Here is a 20530-nt window from a genome sequence, read left to right on the forward strand (position 1 = left end):
ACACACACAGGACTGGGAGTCATCATTATCCCCGCCCAGCAGGGTAAGACATATGCTATGAACTACTGACATCCTAGTTTCCCTCCATATTATATATTGGGTGCATCGGCATTTGGCCTTAGGCTTCCAGATCATGAGGAACTACCTCTGGGCATGACCAGAAGGAATTCTTATCACTCAAAGATCCCAAACTAGCTCATGAACTTACTTCCTATATGAACTCTACCTTCTTTCAAAGAATACTGAACCCTCAATCTAATTCAATTTTATGATAGGTTGCAAAACATCCAAATATCTAGCTAATGAAAGGCATCATTCCCTGTTTTCCATCATTGACACCTTTTTTGGGGTATTGTAATATTTGTTTAATATTTTGATGTGATATTTTGATATTTTGAATGGAAGTTAGGTGAATACTAGTAAGCTCAGTGGCCATCTTGAAATAGAAGTATAGTTGATTCATTAGAAAGTTTTTTGCTATTTGCATTCTTGTTAGACCCCCAGAGCAAGGATGATGGGCTAGGTACAGAAATTCACCAGGGCAGAAAGCTCCAGATGCCGAGCAAGGAGCAAAACTGAGAAAACAAGAACCTCACCCCCAGGGTAACCTTTAGCATATCTGTGGTCATGCGGTTTGGACACCAGATCTTTCACATCTCAGGTCAGGTGGTTTGCTCCCTAGAGATAATATCTAGGCCTCTGTTGTATTTCAGCTCCAGGCCCAGAAAAGCAGCAAAACCAGACCAGTGGCACAACGGCTGCCTCAAGACCAGCTGGATTGACTAATGACACCGACCAATCAGTGGAGACCATGACCCTGAAAGAGCACACCTGGAAAGCTGATGAATAGTCTATTAAGACCCTCCCCTAAGATGTCCCCTAAGATTTCCACCTGCAAAAAAAGAGGTCAATACACTCAGGACAAAGGAACCAATGTGTGCTCTCCCTGCAAGGAGCACACCCATGCCATTCCCTTCTTTCTCTCCTACCCCCGTAGGCATCTACCCCCTAACCTCGAAGGAACCCCATGAGACTTTCAACCAGGGGAGCAATGGGCACCGGTAGTTCATCTCAAGCTCACCCCTGAACCTGTCTCCAAAGCCCCATTTTATCAGTGTAGCCCTTCCCTTTGGATATCCCCATCTCCCATGCCCTTTTCCTTAAATAAATTCCATTTTCTTTCATCACTGTCTGAGATGGCTATTTAGCTTTGCCCAGGCACCACCCACTGTAACCTTTCATTAACATTTTAAGTTTTAATCTTGGCTTCTTTCTTTTCTTCGGCCTTTTTGTTAATGTGCATTCTTTTCTTCCTGTGATTTGCCTTCATTGAAATAGCTGCTTTGGAAACAGCATTAGAAAAGTTCCAAACCACTAATGGGGATTCAGGACACACCACCCCCGAAATATGGCATCTTGACATAGTTAATAGTTTAAGCTGAAGGAGTCTGAGAAAATGGCCAGAGCAGAAAAGTCACTTGACCTCCTCCTTCACGGTCCTTCTTCCCAGAAACAGGTCATAAAACCCTCATGTAAGAGGTGCCTGGGAGGAAAGGAGCGTCCTTATCTCCAATGGCAAAGGACGCCAAGAGGAATCCTAACAAACAGGTCTTGCTAAGTTTTCCCTAGGTTACCGCAATTACCTCCTACTCCTTAGCCTACCATAGTCCTCCGTGACCTTGCGCTCTCCATCAAACCTAACACAAAATACTCAGGTCTGTTTCTTTGGGTCATTTCCTTATGAACCTCTCATGTCACATAAAACCCATTAAATAAATGTGTATGTTTTTTCTGTTGTTAATCTGTCTTCGTCAGTTTAATTTTCAGACCCAGCCAGGAACCCTAGAAAGGTTGAGGGAAACTTCTCCTCCCCACACCACAAAGAAAAGCAGGGACCCCATCTCCATTCCAGCTATCCCCGCAGCGGCTGCTGCTCCTCGGTGTATCTGTCGTTCCTTTGAATGGTGGCTTACGCAAGAGCGATTCCGTTGGTGCCTTGAACTTCTGAAATGCTGCTGTTTCTTGGCTTCTTGAACCATGTTGTCCTTTTATGAAAAGCCACTGTCTTCAAAGCAATGCCATAAACAACCACTGGATTTGGGTCAGACTCTGACAACAAAATGCCTGCTGACAGCACACGGAGTAACGTTACCCCAGGAGAAACTCATATGTCAAAGATGCAAACTCGCCTTGATGAGGAACCAGATGATGCTGGAGAAATCCAGAAGAGGCTAAAACTCTGGGCCAAGCATTATCTGCCTGCTGCAGATGCAGTTAATTCTCCTAAACCAGATTTTGCAAGTGTACCAGGTTGGTTTGAAGTACTGGCCACTGCACTAACCACCTCACATCTTAAAACAATTTTTTGTTAATCCTTGCCAGAGGTTATTTTCCCATTAATTTTAAGGGAGAGTGGATGAGAGAGGGAAAGACAGAAAAAAAAAAAACATTGATGTGAGAGAAACACATTGACTGGAATTGAACCCAGACCCTTTGGTCCACAGGCTGACGTTCTATCCACTGAGCCAAACCGGCTAGGGCCACCTCACATCTTTACCACACTCGGAGTTACCACAGAGAGCAGGAATATGAGAGAGATAGCCTAACTGTTGTGATCAATGACTCTAATATTTTGAGTCAAGTTTTTTAAAGATGGCATTTCGGGCAGCAGATTCCCCAACTGGTGGGAAAGGTAAGCTGATTTAGAAGGTTTCACAACCAAGAGACATAAGAGGTCCTGGATAGCTAAGAGTTTGTGGGGCAGCAACCATCCCTTCTCTCTCCCCTTCACATGGGGGAGGAGGATTTGATATTAGCACTTCACTCCCTTTTCTACAAGACTGAGGGCACCATATATCCTGTTTTCAATAAGCTGGGAAATAGTGATTATCTCTTGACATTTGCTATGCTACTAGACCTGCCAGCACCTCACTTTCCTGAGACAAGGAGAAAGAAGCATGACAAAAAGAGGGAAGCAAGAGAGAGGAATAGAGAGCCTATATTCCCACTTAGTACTATAAAAATACATGAACTTCCTGAAGTTGAACTAACTCCATGGGAAGTGGCAGGACTGAAGCCGATTGCTAATATATCCCTCCTCCCAACATATACACCTGCGAGTGGAGTGATTACGGTCCAGTCGCCTTCCACAAGCAAATGCATGTGTCCTTGCCATCCCAGATGGTAGGGATCCAGAAGCAAAAGGCTCTAGACTAGATTCCCCTGGGAGTTAAGTAGGTGGGGAGAGAAAGCGGTAAGACTCTCTCCCAAGAGAGAGGACTATGATAGGGAACCACTAGAAAGCCCTCTTGGAACAATAACTACCACACGTGCCAGAGAAAAGCCAGCGTTTGCACACCTGTTTCATGGATGGAACCTACAGAAACATCAATACAACAAATAGAAGGCAAAGTGTAAGGAGACCCTGGTTGTCTGTTTTCCCCTGGTTGCTAGAATATGCTTTCAGCTGCCCAATCATAACAGTGCTAGATCATGTGCATGGGCATAGTTTTTACTCTCCTCCTAAGTTTTATTCATCATTAGTTATGATAAAGCTGGCGTTGCTGTCAACATCTCATGTGTAAGAAGTCTGGTTAGGAAATGAAAAACAAATAAAACCTGAAAAAGGAAATGTGGATCTAGAAGAAAATAGATTGATAAGGGTCATAAAAATCCAATCCTTTAGAAAAACAATAAGAATTAAATTCATTTCATAAAAATATATTTAAAAAGTAAAGGGGCCTAGATACCCAAATGCCGAAGGAAAGAAGGCCAAGGGGGAAAGGTGGTCATGGATTCTGTTTTGAAGTCAGGAGGGAGACCAAGAAATAGTAAATCCTCTGTTGGAGGAAGGCAAAGAACTGGGGCTTTAGTCAGAAATTCAGCCTAAAAGAAAAGTTTCCACTTTTTCAAATGGCCCTGTCATAAACATCCCCAGTGACAAAGATCTAGCCTCTCTTCAAGTATCTAGTTCACCTTGCCCTTGCGCCATCAAACAAGCTTATCTACAATAGACACCAGAGACAAAAAGCAGAAAAGCAGAGGTTGTTGGCCCAGATAAAAGCTACTGGCCAATGGGATTCTTCCTAACCTTCAAGTAGATATTAATCCTGCCACTGTTTAAGTGGAGAACAAGAATATTCAGCAAATGGTCACTGCACATGATACGAGTCCCATTGACCTATTTTTCTTCTTGCCCACTTTGTCCATAAAATCAGTTCCTTACTACATCATCAAGGAAAAGGTTAGACCGTATCATCTAGAAAGACCTGCACCGCCTCAGGTCTTTAACTGGAAAGACAATTGTACACTGGCTGAGCTGGTAAAGGTCATCAGAACTAATTCCAGTGGTAACTAGGATGAGATCTGACATCACTTGGAAGCAAACTGGAAATACAAACGGCTCAAGAGCTTGCCACAAAGCTCGTCTAAATGTACTCTGTTAACTTCTCCATAAATAAAAACATCCCCTTAAAACAAAAGCGAGAGCAATTGAGGCTTCAGACCCAGATAATAAAAACTAGTATATAACCCTAACAGACGGAAATGCTTGTGCTCTCTCTCTGACTCTCCTAATTCTAGCCTGCGCTTTTCCCATGGCCTTCAGGAGAATGGTTCCTGCATATAATTATAGATATGATAATTATTAAGGGAATTCTGCTTGAGGCTTGAGCTTTTGGCAAAGATTTGCAGGAGCCTCAAGATCAGACTCAGATTAGCAGGGATCAAAGAGACCAGAACAAAAAGATTTAGAGATTTCATGCTCTTTCTTTGATCCCTGTTGGGGCCTAGGTGGCCTACCTCTTGGTTGGCTCATTCTCCCTCCTGTCACATAAAAGAAGCCTGAATTCTGGGCTCTTGTAAAGTGGATTTGCAGAGGCTTCAAGGCCCCAGCTTCTCAAGCTGGCACCTCCTTGATTTAATAAACCTTTCTTTACTCCAAACTGACATTTTGAATATTGGCCTTTTGAACCATCAGGCACCTGAACCTTGAATCAGTAACATAACATCTTACTCTACCCCAAAGGTGATAAAATCAAATCACACACACGAAGAAAATCTTTGAAAAATGTGTGACCTCACTTAAAAATTAATGTTGGGAAATCCATTTTGTTATATTTTAACCAGGCAGCAGCAGCAAACTTCTCACTCTGTATTATTGCTTCTCAAGGAGTCAACTATTTGGACCAGATGATGCTTCTGACTTTTGTCAGTATTACACATCATTAAGAAAGAGGTCTGTAGACATTGTGGATGTTGGGGATTATTGTTGGCTTTGTAAAAGAAGCTTTGTACTGTCAGGATGATTTTAGCAGCAGGTATGTGCCAAATCCTCAAACCAACAAACTGGCATTAAAATAAACAAATTTATTATTTCCCATAATGAGAAGTTGGGAGGTAAGATCTTTCAAGGGTTGGCTTCTTTAGGAGTTCAACAATGTCATAAGGCATCTCTATTCTTTCTATTTTCTGCTGCCATCCTAAGCATATTGTTTTTTATCCTCACGATTCTTCTTCATAATTATCCTCAAGATTTTGTCCTCCCATCTAAAAAGAGGTAGAAATTTGCCATTCTTTTTTACTAGGAATGGAATGAACTTCTCTAGCAGCACTGCCCCAAATTAAAAACAGTAAGCGGATGAGAGAGAAGAGTAGCCTCAGACATGAGTTATAAACAGCTTCTTTATTATAAATAATCAAAGTTGAAAAACTGGAAGAAATACTCTTTAAAAAAAAACTTAAATATGGCTGCCCAAAATAACTAAAAAGAACACAATGACCCATACAATTTAACTCTCTCTTCAAATACCAGCACATGTATATATCCCCCGACCTGGTACATTTTTATAGAGTGTTTCATTTTTCCTAAAAGCATATTACATTAATCACATTTTGTTTAAATTATTCTGATGTCACCTTTATAACAATCATCTCTTAAATATTTAAATACCATGAAAATACAACTTTGATCATTTTGGGAAATTCCCATTTCAACTCAATGAAATACGTCCATATAGTTACATATTTTACTCTTTTCAGAGTAGGTCACCTCTTGACCTCTTGGAATATTTCACCCTTTTCTACGAAAGTGTATTCGACTCATAAGTTCTCTGAATTTCAGTATTAAGGAGTTGTCTTTCCATGCTTCATAAGTACTTCTAAATTTGTCATAATAACTTTCTTTTTTCAGGTTGAAATCTGATCCAATTTTTTTAAAATAACTATCTTTTTTCCAATATTCTCCCCAGGAGCCTTTGAATTTTTCCAAATAAGATTTTTTTTCATATTCTTCCTTCCATATTCCTTCTCCCTTTTTTAAGGCTTTTAATTCAGCTTTAAGTAAGCGTCTGTGAATTTTCCAATACATTTTAGAATCATGATCTAGTCCTTTAACAAGAACAGTTTTGCCAAGGCCTCTTCTCAAAATATCTTCATTTAGATTCACATTAAAAAATCTACCCTGGAATGAAAAATAACACAAACCAATTATTTAAGAAAATTGCTAGTATGCCCATACCATCTATTTATTTTAAATTGAGTCATTCAGCAACTTTAGTTCTCCAGAGAAAAGCCAAAAAGCAAAAGGGTCCCCAAGGGCTTAAAACAGCTAATTTATTATCCAAGAATTTCATTACCTGAAGAGACACCTGCTCATAGTCAATTGCCTGTTTTATAACATATCACTCTCTACAGCCTTGCTGTTCTAACCCAAAGAGGCTTAGAAGCAGTAAAATGTATAAAAAGCAGGTTTTTTGTTTGTTGTTTCGTAGAGGAATGGATCATACAAGATAGGCAAAATGACAGAAGGTCACAGTAAAATAAACTAAAAAAGTAAGCAAATGCAAAATGAACTGAATCATCATGAAAATATCAAATTAGGTTCAGAATTCCAGCGTTTTGGAAGGTGCTAGCATGTAAATGAAATTTTTAAAGACTTTCCACAAAATAATTAACATAAAAATAGGCCTGACCTGGAATCTTCATCCTTCAGAAAATTTCATTCATGGAATCCCTCACTTCCTAGTGAAACTGGATAAATGGGATTTCCTCTCCCCACACCCCACTAAGTTACAAAGTAAAGGAGATCCTGATTAGCTATTTCTATAGTCCTTGTGGGATTTTAACAAATTATTAATAATTTCATAGCTTCATTAGACAAGTAATTTACAGTTAAATTCTAAAAATATGAAAACTCCAAGTTTAAAGTAGGAGAGGTTTTCTAGGAATATCTAAAGAAAAAGTAACCTTTTGCTCCTTTAAATACAGTAATTTTTGCCCTAGCTGGTTTGGCTCAGTGCACAGAGCTTTGGCCCTTGGACTGAAGAGAAGCAGGTTCAATTGCGGTCAAGGGCATGTATCTTAATTGCAGGCTGGATCAGGTTAGAGTGCACACGGGAGGCAACCAATCGATGTGTCTCCCTCACATCAATGTTTGTCTCTCTCTCTCTGTCTCTCCTCCTCCCTTCCACACTCTCTAAAAATCAATAGAAAAAATATCCTCAGGTGAGGATTAACAAAACAAAAAAAAAATCCCACAAAATAAATACAGTAACTTTTGGTATAGGAGTTAATAAGTACAGTTTTTAAATGTTTACCATATTTTTCTCAATCATCTAAATTTTAAGAGCTCATTCCCTTAAGCCAAAATCAGAATAATTAAAATTCAACCTCACACATTAGTAAAATTCAACAAATGTACAAATTACCACAATATACATATAGCACAGTTTGGTCACCTGCTAGGAAGTAATATAAGGTAAAATACACAAGGTGAAGTGTGGGCTCAGGAGCCAGAAAGAGCTGGGTGTGAATACAGGTTGGTTACCCTGACTCCCATTGTTGCAGGAAGAATTAATGGGCCAGATTTCCCAGACAGAAGTGGGAATGAGGTTCTTGGGATACAGCTGAAATAAGCATTTTCAGAAGCCCCCATGGGAGGATGGGATGTGGAAGAGGCTTTATTTGCATAAAGTTGCATTTCTCCAGTTGTAAGGTCCCCTGCCCCTTAAGCCAGTCCTGGGAAAGGTGTAGCTGGGATTCCAGCAAAGCCAGAAGCAAGGCCAGTGTCTAGAGTTTCCATTCCATGGTGTAGCCCTGTGTCGTTTAGCATCCAAGTTCATTCAAGTCCATTAATTCCTTGTGGAGTGCCACGTGGCTGTGAACCACATGGGCGCAGGGAAGCACATCCCTGCCACAGAAGAGCCCTGAACGGGCCAGAGAAGAAAAGAGAGAAGTAAGGAACTTCCTTTGTTTGGAAATTTAAATATTCAGGTTATGAGCACTTGTAGGGGCCACGCCTATTCTGGCCAATTACCTGTTCCCAGATGTGATTGGCGGAAAAGCACCTTCCCATGTCACTCAGAACTTTACTGGACATGTTTCTCAACTGTCCCTTCCCCCATGGTTCAGCAGGGGACAGACTTGGGAGTGTTAAATGCAACTTTTTGGCAAAGCTGTGTAAATGGCATGCCTGTGTTACTTAGCCTTCCCTTCCCTCCTTTTCTGTTAAATAATAGCCAGGTTATTACAATGGTATCACCATCTGTGAATGGGAATAAAAACAGTGACTCTATAGGGTGATTTTGAAGATAAATAAAATATAATCCTCAATTAAAAAGAGAAGATAATATTTTTGAAATGCCTTTGGCATCTCTTATATAATTTTGTATCATCAATTTACTTTTAAATGCAAGATGCTCTGGATAATTCTTATTTTGATAGAAATGAATATGATCTGGACATGCAAAAAATAATGGATTCCATTAGGCTTTCTAGAAATAATTCAAAAACTAAAGAATTCAAATAGTTACCATTCTAATCACTTATTAAAAATACATTTTTATTTATTACAGAGAGAGGAAGTGAGAGGGAGAGAGAGCTATAAAATCAATGATGAGGAAGAACCATCCATCAGCTGCCTCCTGCAAGCCCCCAATGGGGATCAAGCCCAAAATCCGGGCATGTGCCCTGACCTGGAATTGAACTGCGACTTCCTGGTTCATGGGTCGACACCCAACCACTGAGCCACATCAGCGGGGGTTCTAATCACTTTAATGTAAGGTTATTGTTTCTTCAAATTACTCTTGTTTATTATACAATAAGGGACTTTAAAAATAAGAAAAACTATTCAAAGAAGCTTCTCCTTACATTAGCAATGTTCAGAGTCAATAATTTTAAATTTTTCCTTTATCTTAATTTTCTATTTTTTATAATAAACATACATAACTAAAATTTTATAAAAGAATTTACATATGAAACACCTGTTTCTCTAAACATAATCACTATGAGTAGCAGTTTTAAAAGACAAAAATATTCAGTCCCATTATATAGCCAATGTTCTAATTAATGGCATATTAATGTGCAAATAAAAAGAACAAAATATTGCTTATTATTTCTTCACACTACTTACCTTATTCACTAAAAGGTAGCAAAAGAGTACTGAATTCTCCTTTCCAAGAAGCTGGAACCACAGTAGTTGGGAAGGTTTTAGTTCTTTTTGTAACCACACCTTCCCAGATGTAGTGAGTTCTACTCCAGCCAGCTTAACCAGCAAAACACCACAGGGCTCTTCTAAAAAGGTTAGGTAGAGAAGAGTGTAGCTTTAATACCGTGTTGTGAATGCAAATTTCAAAATCATTTACCCCCCCCCTCCACGCCCTGCAAAAACAATTGAATGTATTATCCTATCTAATAAAAGAGTAATATGCTAATTAACCATCACTCCGCTACACCAAGATGGCTGTGGCCACGGAGCAAGCAGGAGGCTTGGGTTTCCCCCAGCGATGGAGGAAGCCAAGCTTTCCACACACCCTGGCCGGCCTAGGCCTCCACTCAAGGCTACAAAGTTTCAATTGTAGAAGATAAATAAATCCCAGATACCAGGGCCTCCACTTGGGTCACTGGGGGGGCGTGGCTGGCCTGCAAACCACCACAGCCCAGGCCACCCCACGCCCCAAGGGGACCCCCACCCTGATCTGGGATACCCTTCAGGGCAAACCAGCTGGCCCCCATCCGTGCACCAGGCCTCTATCCTATCTAATCAAAGAGTAATATGCAAATTGACCATCACTCCAACATACAAGATGGCTGCCCCCATGCGGTCAAAGATGGCTGCCCCCAGGTGGACACAAGATGGCTGCCACAAGTTGGCCAGCAGGGGAGGGCAGTTGGGAGGGACCAGGCCTGCAAGGGAGGGCAGTTGGGGGCGATCAGGCCAGTAGGGGAAGGCAGTTGGGAAGGACCAGACCTGCAAGGGAGGGCAGTTGAGGGCGATCAAGCCTCCAGGGAAGGGCACTTAGGGGTGACTAGGCCGGCAGAGGAGGGAAGTTGGGGGTGACCAGGCCTGCAGGGAAGGGCAGTTGGGGGGGACCCAGGCCTGCAGGGGAGAGCAGTTAGGGGTGACCAGGCCTGCAGGGGAGGGCAGTTAGGGGCAAACAGGCTGGCAGGGGAGCAGTTAGGCATCAATCAGGCTGGCAGGGGAGTGGTTAGGGTGTGATCAGGCTGGCAGGCAGAAGTGGTTAGGGGCAATCAGGAAGGCAGGCAGGCGAGCAGTTGGGAGCCAGCAGTCCTGGATTGTGAGAGGGATGTACGACTGCCCGTTTAGGATCGGGCCTAAACGGGTAGTCGGACATCCCTCAAGGAACCCAGATTGGAGAGGGTGCAGGCTGGGCTGAGGGACACACACCCCCGTGCACGAATTTCGTGCACCAGGCCTCTAGTGTGTATTTATAAATTCCCAGATTCTCTAGATGTAAGTCTATTTATTTTTGTACTCAAATTTTCTTTTAAAACAAGACAAATATATAACAGATGGAATAATTTCAAAAACCTACTTCAGCCTCCACAACAGGATGTGGGAATTTCAGCCGGAAAGAACCAGCCCCTGCCCAGCTCTCCAATCTCCTTAGTGACCCTTGTCCCCTTCTTCCCTGTGCCCTGGCCACTTGAGTCTTCATATGACTTAACAAAAGCCAAGCTCATTCCCACACACATTCTCTTGTTCTTCAGGTGTCTGATTAAATAGCAACTCCTCAATGACCATTTTATAGGTATAGGTTCCTCCTTTACATGGCCCCCAATAATCCACTTCCTAGCACCCAGCTCCTTCTCTTATAGCTCTAAGAACAATTTTCATTTGTTTATTGTCCATTTTCCTCCTAGACTGTAAGCTCCAAGGGGTAGAGTGGTCTTGTTTCACTCAGCACTATACAGCTAGTACAGGGCCTAGAACACAATAGGTGCTTAATATTTGTGGAATGAATGCTTGAATGCCTGAATAAAATAATGAGTAGTTGATAAAAAGGAGGGAAGGAAGAAAGGAAATCTGGAGCTAAATTAAACAGTTTCTTGTATGTTAAGGCCAACAGTTTAGAGTTATTAAAAATTAAAATCAATTTTTTTTGCTATTTGATAAATAACTTCTAATAAAGGAACACTACAATAGTTAGTCTTATTATACTTGCACCTTACTTACTTCTCCATGAAGATATAATAGGTAAAGAAATAGGAATATGTTCAATTTCTAAACCATTCTCAGTTATTCGGCGTAATCGTCCACGTAGTTTAACATTCTTTCTTATAAATTCTAGTGGAATGTCTGAAGAACTTGTAAATTTTGATGTCTGATGATTTACAAGGAGAAAAATACAAAATTTTGTTATTATTTTCACTTTAAAATTGTGTTAAATTATTACTTAAACACTTAACAAGAAGACAGCCATTGAAAATTTTTTATTTGGTTCTTAATTTTATATTAATATTTAATATAATTTAATCAAAAGTGTTTATAGGGACATTCTTTAAAAATCTTTGTCATCATTTTACTATTTCAAGCTACTATACAGTGCACATTTGAACAGATTCCTAACTTCTAAAAGCTTACATCCTCAAGATGTAACACAATTCATCAAAAAGAAGTGAGTATAATGAGTATATATATCTGTACCTTGCACCACACAAGTCTGGTTAAATAGTCACTATCCTATTCCACAGATATGCAATCTACTCATACAGGTACTGCTGGGAAAACCTAAACCAAGCTGAGTCAAATTAAAATAGAACTTTTAATCAACAAGACTTTTTTTAAACTTATTTTTTATCTCATAGGAGAAAAATTACCATAAAAAGGTCAACATTAGAAATTTAATTAAATACCTAAAGCCCTAGAGTTAGTCAATATTTTATACCTATATCTTCCACATTAACAATACTATAGGGACACAGGGATGAGCTTCATTCATAATCATGGCTAACTAAGAGCTTCACATACGTAGGATAAATTAGTACCCAACTTTCTAAGAGAGTAAAGTTGAATTAAACATTACCAAAAAAGGTTACACATAAGAAAAATATTGTAGCAGACAAATTCAGCTTGTGGAACACTCAATGGGACAAATGACTCTTCTAACAAATCAATGGCTTGATGGGAAAAATAGGGATGGTGAATTGTTATAAAATAAATGAGACGTAACAAACAAGCACAATTTCTGGACCATCTGAATCCTGATTTGAATAAATCATCTACTTAACAAAGACATTACTGAGACAAAGAAATTTTAATATGGACTGAGTCTGAAATACTAAGGGATTATTAATTAAATTATGTGTCATAATATTATAGGACAAACAGGCATTAATGAGCTTCTTGATGCAATATAGTAAGAAGTATACACCACCTTCTTGTTCACACTAAATCTAATGAGGAAACACACACACCCAGACAGTGGGACATTCTACAAAACAATTGGCTTGGACTCGGTTAGAGCATTGTCTTCTACTCTGAAAGGTTGCATGTTTGATTCTCTGTCAGAGCATATACCTAGGTTGTTTGATCCCAGGTCAGGGCACAAACGGGAGGCAACTGATCAATGTTTCTCCCTCACACTGATGTTTTTTTTTTCTCTTTCTCTCTCTCTAAAAAGAATTGATAGAAAGTTCAAGGCACTTAAGATAAAAGTGCTGACATGGAATTAGGAGGGAAAGGCAACACTTGGAAAAGATGTACTATAGTAATGCTATGTAGTCAATGATAATATAAAACAATATATAAATAATAAATGTAGGAAATAAATATATACAGAAACAATAAATCCATGCCCAATTGCAACATGACATTAAAATTACATCCTATAGCAAGTACAGTTATTAAAAAAAAACTTGTAAGTCTTGAAATATCAAATGAATTTCCACACAGTGTTTATTATAAACAGTATTGAAAGTGCAAAAAAATATGCTAACTGAAAGCATAAATCATTTTTTATACTGGGCATGTTGCTTTATTCATTGCACAACTGCTCTTAAAGACTGTTGCAAATTAGAGGAAGCTTAAATTTTTCAGTTCAGAGGGACATAATTTAACTATGATCTAAATCTAAAACTGCTATAGAAACCAGTTTTGAGATATCCCACAATGTCGGAAATGCAAATTTAGTGATTATACCATTCTAGCAAACTAAATCCTTTCCAGATTCCTTTTTAACCATGAAGAAAGTGATTATGGAAATACAGGCTGTGCAATTACTTGCCATAAAAAATACTGTGGATATGTTACTGTTAAACAAGATCTTAATTGTTCATTGTCCTAAAATACTATTTAAAGTTTCTAATATGAATAACAAAATGCTACACTGCTTGAGATAAAAACTGAAGTGAGAAAAAAGTTACTGTCTATTGCTTCTCATAATGTCTTGTTCATTGTTTAACTTACCAGCCGAACACTTCTTAGAAGTAACGATATTCCAGCTATGGCCATTATGGTGCTGATGTTCTTCAGAAAGAGATTCAATGATTAATTCTCACAACAGTGAAAGTACTAATTAGAAAGGGGGAAAAAGGACAGTCCTCCTGTCCAAATAAGGTACATTCTTCAACTAAAGGCCTACTTATTCCAAAAAACTTTAACTGCCCACCTATTAATCTCCTTTTTCTCCCAAATAATCTGGCATGCACAGTTAATTGTTCACATAATAATGTTTTGTTCTCTATTATTGTATTACTTTACCCATGAGCTCCTTGAAAGCAAGAATCAGTTTAATACTTCTTTGTGTAATGCCAACAGTAACTCACGTAACCCTGAGTCTACAGTGGGGATTTAAGTATTTGGGTAGAAAACTTGACCACCGAAACCTTAAAATACCGCACCTTGGGGAAATACATGTGGGCAAGTAGTTGAGAAAAACTTAGCGATGTTTTATAATGTTTTCTATAAACTGAAATAGGTGTTTAATTAAAAAACAAGAACCCTGCAGCTCCCTACACAGAAGTGAGACTCTCGCAGGATTTTCTTCAATAAATACAAGTGGGTATATAAGAAATGACGTTGAAAGCATACTCAAGGTGCCTTCTGAGACGGGTTCCTTGGAATGATATATCCCTGTACTAACTTAAACACTGCTTCCACTCCCAATCCTGCTAACGATCATTTTTCCCTTTGAAAAAGCCCAGGCATCTCCTCCTGCTTACCTGGCAGAGTGGAGGCCTGATCAATTCACACCTACATATCCCCCTCTCATGAATGCCACGTCTGTTCATCCAGCACTTACTACGAGGCACGCAGTACTTTAACCTTTTGCACTTGGATGTCGAGTGTGACTCGACACGGTTAGCATCAGAATAAAGGAATCGAGAAAAAAGCAAGCGAGTGCAAAGGGTTAAGGACTGGAGCTGCACCCCTTGTGTGAAACCAGACATGGTCCTAGCCCTTTGTGCCGCTTGGCCACAGAGTACATAGGTTTAAGGCAGGGGTCCTCAAACTTTTTAAACAGGGGGCCAGTTCACTGTCCCTCAGACCGTTGGAGGGCCGGACTATAGTTTTTAAAAAAAAAAAACTATGAACAAATACCTATGCACACTGCACATATTTTATTTTGAAGTAAAAAAACAAAACGGCAAAAACACCCGCATGTGGCCCGCGGGCCGTAGTTTGAGGACGCCTGGTTTAAGGCATTGATCCTACCCACCTTCTCAGCAGAATTCAACCCCGTTCATCATTCCTTCTGAAAACATTCTCTTCACCTGCCTCCTAGGACACCTGGCTTCCCCCTCCCCCTTCACTGTTCCTTTGCCAATCTTTGCTGACACCCTTCTTTTCAACTCCCCAATTTCTAAATGTTAGGGAGTCCTCGATAGAAACTAGGACTTCTTCAGTAGTGTCTCTGACTCGCTTCAAGATGCCACCCAAGCTTTAAATACTCCTTCGGGGGTACAGAGCTCATTCCCAGAGCTTTATGTCCAGACCTGATCCCTGCAACCCGAGATTCCTCATCCAGGTGCCTAGAACATCAGCTGGAGCTAGAAGTCTAATGACCATGGTCCAGTTCACACATCTCTCCTTCCCAAGTCCAACAGGCATCTTCAAGTTCACGAGCCCAAAAGGTCTCCGGATTTCCCTAACAAAACATTTACCCCAACTCCTCCCTCCCAGCAACGCCTGCCGCGCCCAGCAGGGGGCAGCCCCCTCGATTCCTCCCTTTGGACCCCACACCCAAACCCTGCACCCCGCCCCGGGTACCCGCTTAGCCACAGCCCTCCCCAGCCTGTCGCCCGAGCTCCCCCTCCCCGGCTAGAACTGCAGCGGCCTCTCACTCCACTGAAAAATAAACAAAACAAAACCACCTCCCAGGCCTACAGGGCCCTCGTGCTCGGCCCTCCGCAAGGGCACCGAGGGACCCGCGGCCCGCCCTCGGCGCCCCACCACCCGGCCCAGTGCTGGCGGTCACCGGCCCGCGGCCCCGCGCCCACCACCTGCCCGGCCGGCGGGGCTGCGGTACCCGGACGAGGCGCAGGTGGTCGTCCGCCCACTGCGACATCCGCGCCACCACATTGGGCACCGCTCCTTCTCGGTCGGCCGCTGGCGAAGCCCCGGGCTCGGGCCGCCCCGCCATGTTGTTCCCGGCCTCCCCGAGCCCGCGCCGCGCCGCGCTCCCACGGGCGGGCGGCAGGGGGCGCCGCTCCCACGGGCGGCAGGTGCGGGTCCGCGATCCCCTGGCTGTCGCCGCGCGCAGGCTGATAGCGGGAGGGGGGCGCGGGTTCCCTTCACCCCCGCCTGGGAGGAGGACGGGCTATTCTCTCCTTCCGTCGCTAAGGGGGGGGGGGGGGGGGGGGGGGGCTCCCACCCGTTATGAGACATCCCAACACTTTGCAGTGTTTTTCCCAAGCGTGAGTGCTCCCTATGGGGCAGGGGTGGGGGCTGAAGGATTCTCCCTTATGCTCCAGGGAAGCTGGTCACTTTGTGATTTCATTTTTTTTTTTAAAGATATACTTTATTGATTTTTTACAGAGAGGAAGGGAGAGGGATAGATTTAGAAACATGGATGAGAGAGAAACATCCATCAGCTGCCTCCTGCACACCTCCCACTGGGGATGTGCCCGCAACCAAGGTACATGCCCTTGACCGGAATGGAACCTGGGACCCTCCAGTCCGAAGGCCGACGCTCTATCCACTGAGCCAAACCGGTTAGGGCTGTGATTTCAATTAACGCAGCTGCAGTGTGGGTTCCTCACTGCCATGAAGGAAGGAAATTGAAGCAGTTCATTCCTCCACTTACAGCAACAATTCTTTGAGCTCCTTAAGATGACCAAGCCGCTGAACCGTGTCCTGTTCATCTGCCCCCTCTAGTCTTCAGTTCCCATCTTACCCGGCTTTGACTCTGTGCTTTAGCGTTATAATCATTCCCTTGAAAATAGCTTCAACTCCAATCCACCCCGCCTTCTTTGCACTTGTCTGGCAAAACCCCAACCTTGGATTACACCCAGCCTCACCAAACTGTTGGGAGTCTAGTATGGAGAGATCTTCAGCTTTTTTTTTTTTTTCATGATAAGCTGCAAATCTAGACTTTTATATGAAATCACCCTGTGTGAAATGAAATGTTGGCAAAACACTGTGCTGGGCATAAAATGTGTTAAGGGAGAGACTATTGACTTTCTGTGTGTTATCTCTGCTTTAATGGCTTTGCATGATACTTCAAGTAATGTCAAAACTCCATAGGCTCATGTATGGGGGATGCATAATGGAGGTTCTGACGAGCTAAGCTCTTCTTTCCTACTCCCTCCTTCATTCATTAGGCCTCAAGCACACTGAGCTTCTCTCTGCTCTTCACACATGCCAAGTTCATCCCTGCCTTAAAGCCTTTGCACTTAACTGTTCCCTCTGCCTAGAATGCCCTGATCCCTCCTCCCTTTGGCTCTCTACCCCACCACCACCCAAGAGCCGGGCTCCTTATCCTCTCAGTTTAAGTATCATATTCACAAAGAGGGCTTTTTCCTCTCAAGTAGGTCCTTACCATATACAACATAAAATTAAATTTGTAATTTAAAAAAATATATATTTTATTGATTTTTTTTTTACAGAGAGGAAGGGAGAGGGATAGAGAGTTAGAAACATTGATGAGAGAGAAACATTAATCATCTGCCTACTGCACACCCCCTACTGGGGATGTGCCCGCAACCAAGGTACATGCCCTTGACTGGAATCGAACCTGGGACTCTTCAGTCCCCAGGCTGACGCTCTATCCACTGAGCCAAACAGGTTAGGGCAAATTTGTAATTTTATAGACTGACTGACAGGCTTTATTTTTATTCCTTTCCTTCTCCACTAGTCTGTAGGTCAGGACTGTGTCTCTTAACTATGTCTGTGTCTATGCCCAAATAGCCAGTGTGAAGGACAGTTCCTGATACATAGGAGAATCTTATTAAATACTAGAGGCCCACAGCTCGAATTTGTGCATGGGTGGAGTCCCCTCAGCCTGGCCGGCGATTGAAGCCAATCAGGGCAGGCCAGTGGGGGTGGGTGGGTGGGACCATGGGAGGTTGGCCAGCCAGGGGGAGGGATCGAAGGAGGTTGGCAGGCCACAGGAGGTTGGCTGTGGGAGTGCACTGACCACCAGGGGGCAGCTCCTGCACTGTCTGCCCCCTGGTGGTCAGTGTGCATCATAGCTACCAGCCAGTCTTCCGGTTGTCTAGTCATCTGGTCTTAATGGTCACTTAAGCTTTTATATATATAGATTAGCTGAATGAGAGATATCCTCTTCAGTTCTCTATACGGCAAAATCTCTACCTATCCTTCCTGCTCTGCTGTTTTGTCCTCCTCTTCTTCCCTTCCTCTTCCTTCCAAACAAATTCAGTCCTACAGCCTTTAGGGAACTAGTAATTAGAATTCACATGAAGAATTAAAGAGTACTAGTCAAAAAAATTAAATGCCACATAAATGTATTTTTGTTTATAAATCTTTGCTTCTCCTGTATGATTTCAAAGACTAGATAAAACAATATTTACAAAACCGTGCTGATGGGCTTATAATATATAAAGATATAATTTGTATGACAATAGAGCAAAGGAGGGTAGAGGGAACAGAACTATTTTGGAGCAGTTTTTGTATACCATTCTAATTGATTTGTGAGCTTTATGTAAATTATACCTTTATTTTTTATTTTTTTAAATAGGTGGAGGAAGACTTTTGGATAGTATAATGATACTTATAGGAACAAGGAACCCTGGGACCTCAAGCTAGTTATCTGGCAATGATCAGGAATTGCAACATAGCTAGGTCTCATGTCTAGAATATAGTTTGGGCTACATTCAGGATCCAATACAACTCTATTGAGTTTAGGCACCAACATTGCCCCTTCCTCAGAAGCAGAAGTTCATTGATCCCTACAAATATTATTGACCTATTGTTGCAAATATTAACCTATCTCCAACAATTCAATGTCGGCCTCACTGTGTATATTTTATTCTCCTTTCACTACTAACACACACTTTTATCTCACACTGTTTGTATGACTTCCTATAAAACTATGATTGGTCTAGGCATTATCATTCATATCAAGCAAGGTTTTTATGCCAAGACAACTAATGAACTAATAGCTGTTCTATAAGTTGGCTATGCTTCAGTGAGAGATAATCAGCTGGAGTCAGTATGACAAGGTTAAGCACTCAAAAATGGCCATGTCAGCTTAACCATAAAGCTAGAATTGCTTTCCTAAGCCTGGGACTCTAAGCATGACATTTGCCCTCAGAAGGGGATGGGGTAAGCATGTAAAAGGAAACCGCCTCTCCAGAGTATTCTCCTACAAAAAGTAACTCTTTACCTCCTTTCTTCCACAGTCCTTTCTTTGCTGAGTAAATCATGAACCTTCAAAGGAGAAAGATGCCAAGAAAATTTTATTGCAAAAAAAGATAAATTTGTTGAATCAAAGTAAGAATCCAAGACTACAGGAGACTCACCAACGTATTAAGAAAATGTATAGAGCCCTAACCAGTTTGGCTCAGTGGATAGAGCGTCGGCCTGCAGACTCAAGGGTCCTGGGTTCAATTCCGGTCAAGGGCATGTACCTTGGTTGCGGGCACATACCCAGTAGGGAGTGTGCAGGAGGCAGCTGATCGATGTTTCTCTCTCATCGATGTTTCTAACTCTCTATTCCTCTTCCTTCCTCTCTGTAAAATATCAATATATTTTTTAAAAAAGAAAGAAAATGTATAGATATATGCCTGTAAAATAGCTTGTAATCTTTCTATCAAGTTCAGAATTAAATATTCTTACAGGATTGTCCTATTTGTAGTCCATTGCTCTGCCATTCACTCTATCATGTAATAAGCCCGATTTAGAAAGCTGAATAGTAAGACTCTGAAATACTTGCCTCCTGAGGTTATCATTAAAATCTTAGCATTTAGTAAACTTAACATGAACAGTTTACTTTTCGTTTTGATGAAATGAATAGGCTTTAATATTTATATTTTACAATAGTGACTGATTAACTGTAATGGATAGGGTACTCAATTTTAGAGACTTATGATAATTCTCTAAGAATTATGCCAATACCTTATTCATTTCTGTAGTGCTATTTAAACATTCTTCACACAAAATGCTTATAAAAAGTTATGTCTATATTGACAAAAAACAATTGAAAAGTAGCAACCTTTTTCTCAGTACTTCAAGACTTCATATAAACTATGCAAATTAATACTGCTGACATTTTAATATATATTTAATTATATACTTGGCAAATTTGTTTTAAAGATGAACTATAATTAATCACAGAATTTTCATTTTTCTCCTACAAAATGTCCACTCTGCCCCACTCCCCAAAGTTAAAACAAAACACACTCCTTAAAATCAATCTTTATAATCCAACAGTTAAATGAAGTTTCTATTCACTAAAGGGGAGGGCATGAGTCCTGTACATTAATTATTCTGCCCTGATACAGAACTTGCCTCTACCAAAATAGAATCCCAGGAAGGAATATTAGCTCTTCATGCCAATTCTACCTTGCTAAAAATTTAGAGAGGTAAAATGAAGAATCTAATAAAAGTTCTTAACAGGTAAGGAAATGGGAAGGCTCTAAACCTCAAACTAAATAATGATTGCATTAACAGTATGGCACATGCCAAATCAGGCAGGGTTTAAGCCTAAGTGGAAAAGAACATGGTGTATAATAGGTATTTTAAACCTTTTAACAGAGAATCAAATAGTTATGCCTTGCTATCTACCAAAGACACTGGTTTAAAAAGAAAAAAAAAGTCTCACTCGGCCAG

At 41.2% G+C, this 20530-nt stretch overlaps 1 protein-coding gene across 1 annotated transcript; it reads right to left on the reverse strand.

Moving 5' to 3' along the window:
- Nucleotides 1-5664: 5664 nt before the first annotated feature.
- Nucleotides 5665-15924, reverse strand: C3H3orf33 (chromosome 3 C3orf33 homolog). The gene is made up of 5 exons (XM_054710975.1): nt 15768-15924; nt 13706-13765; nt 11474-11621; nt 9410-9570; nt 5665-6460 (listed from the first exon to the last, which is right to left on the reverse strand). Exons 1-5 carry the CDS (start codon nt 15879-15881, stop codon nt 6071-6073), a joined length of 873 nt encoding a protein of 290 aa, XP_054566950.1. The 5' UTR covers nt 15882-15924; the 3' UTR covers nt 5665-6070.
- Nucleotides 15925-20530: the final 4606 nt, after the last annotated feature.

Source organism: Eptesicus fuscus, chromosome 3 (assembly GCF_027574615.1).
Source record: "Eptesicus fuscus isolate TK198812 chromosome 3, DD_ASM_mEF_20220401, whole genome shotgun sequence".
Taxonomy (NCBI): Eukaryota; Metazoa; Chordata; class Mammalia; order Chiroptera; family Vespertilionidae; genus Eptesicus; species Eptesicus fuscus.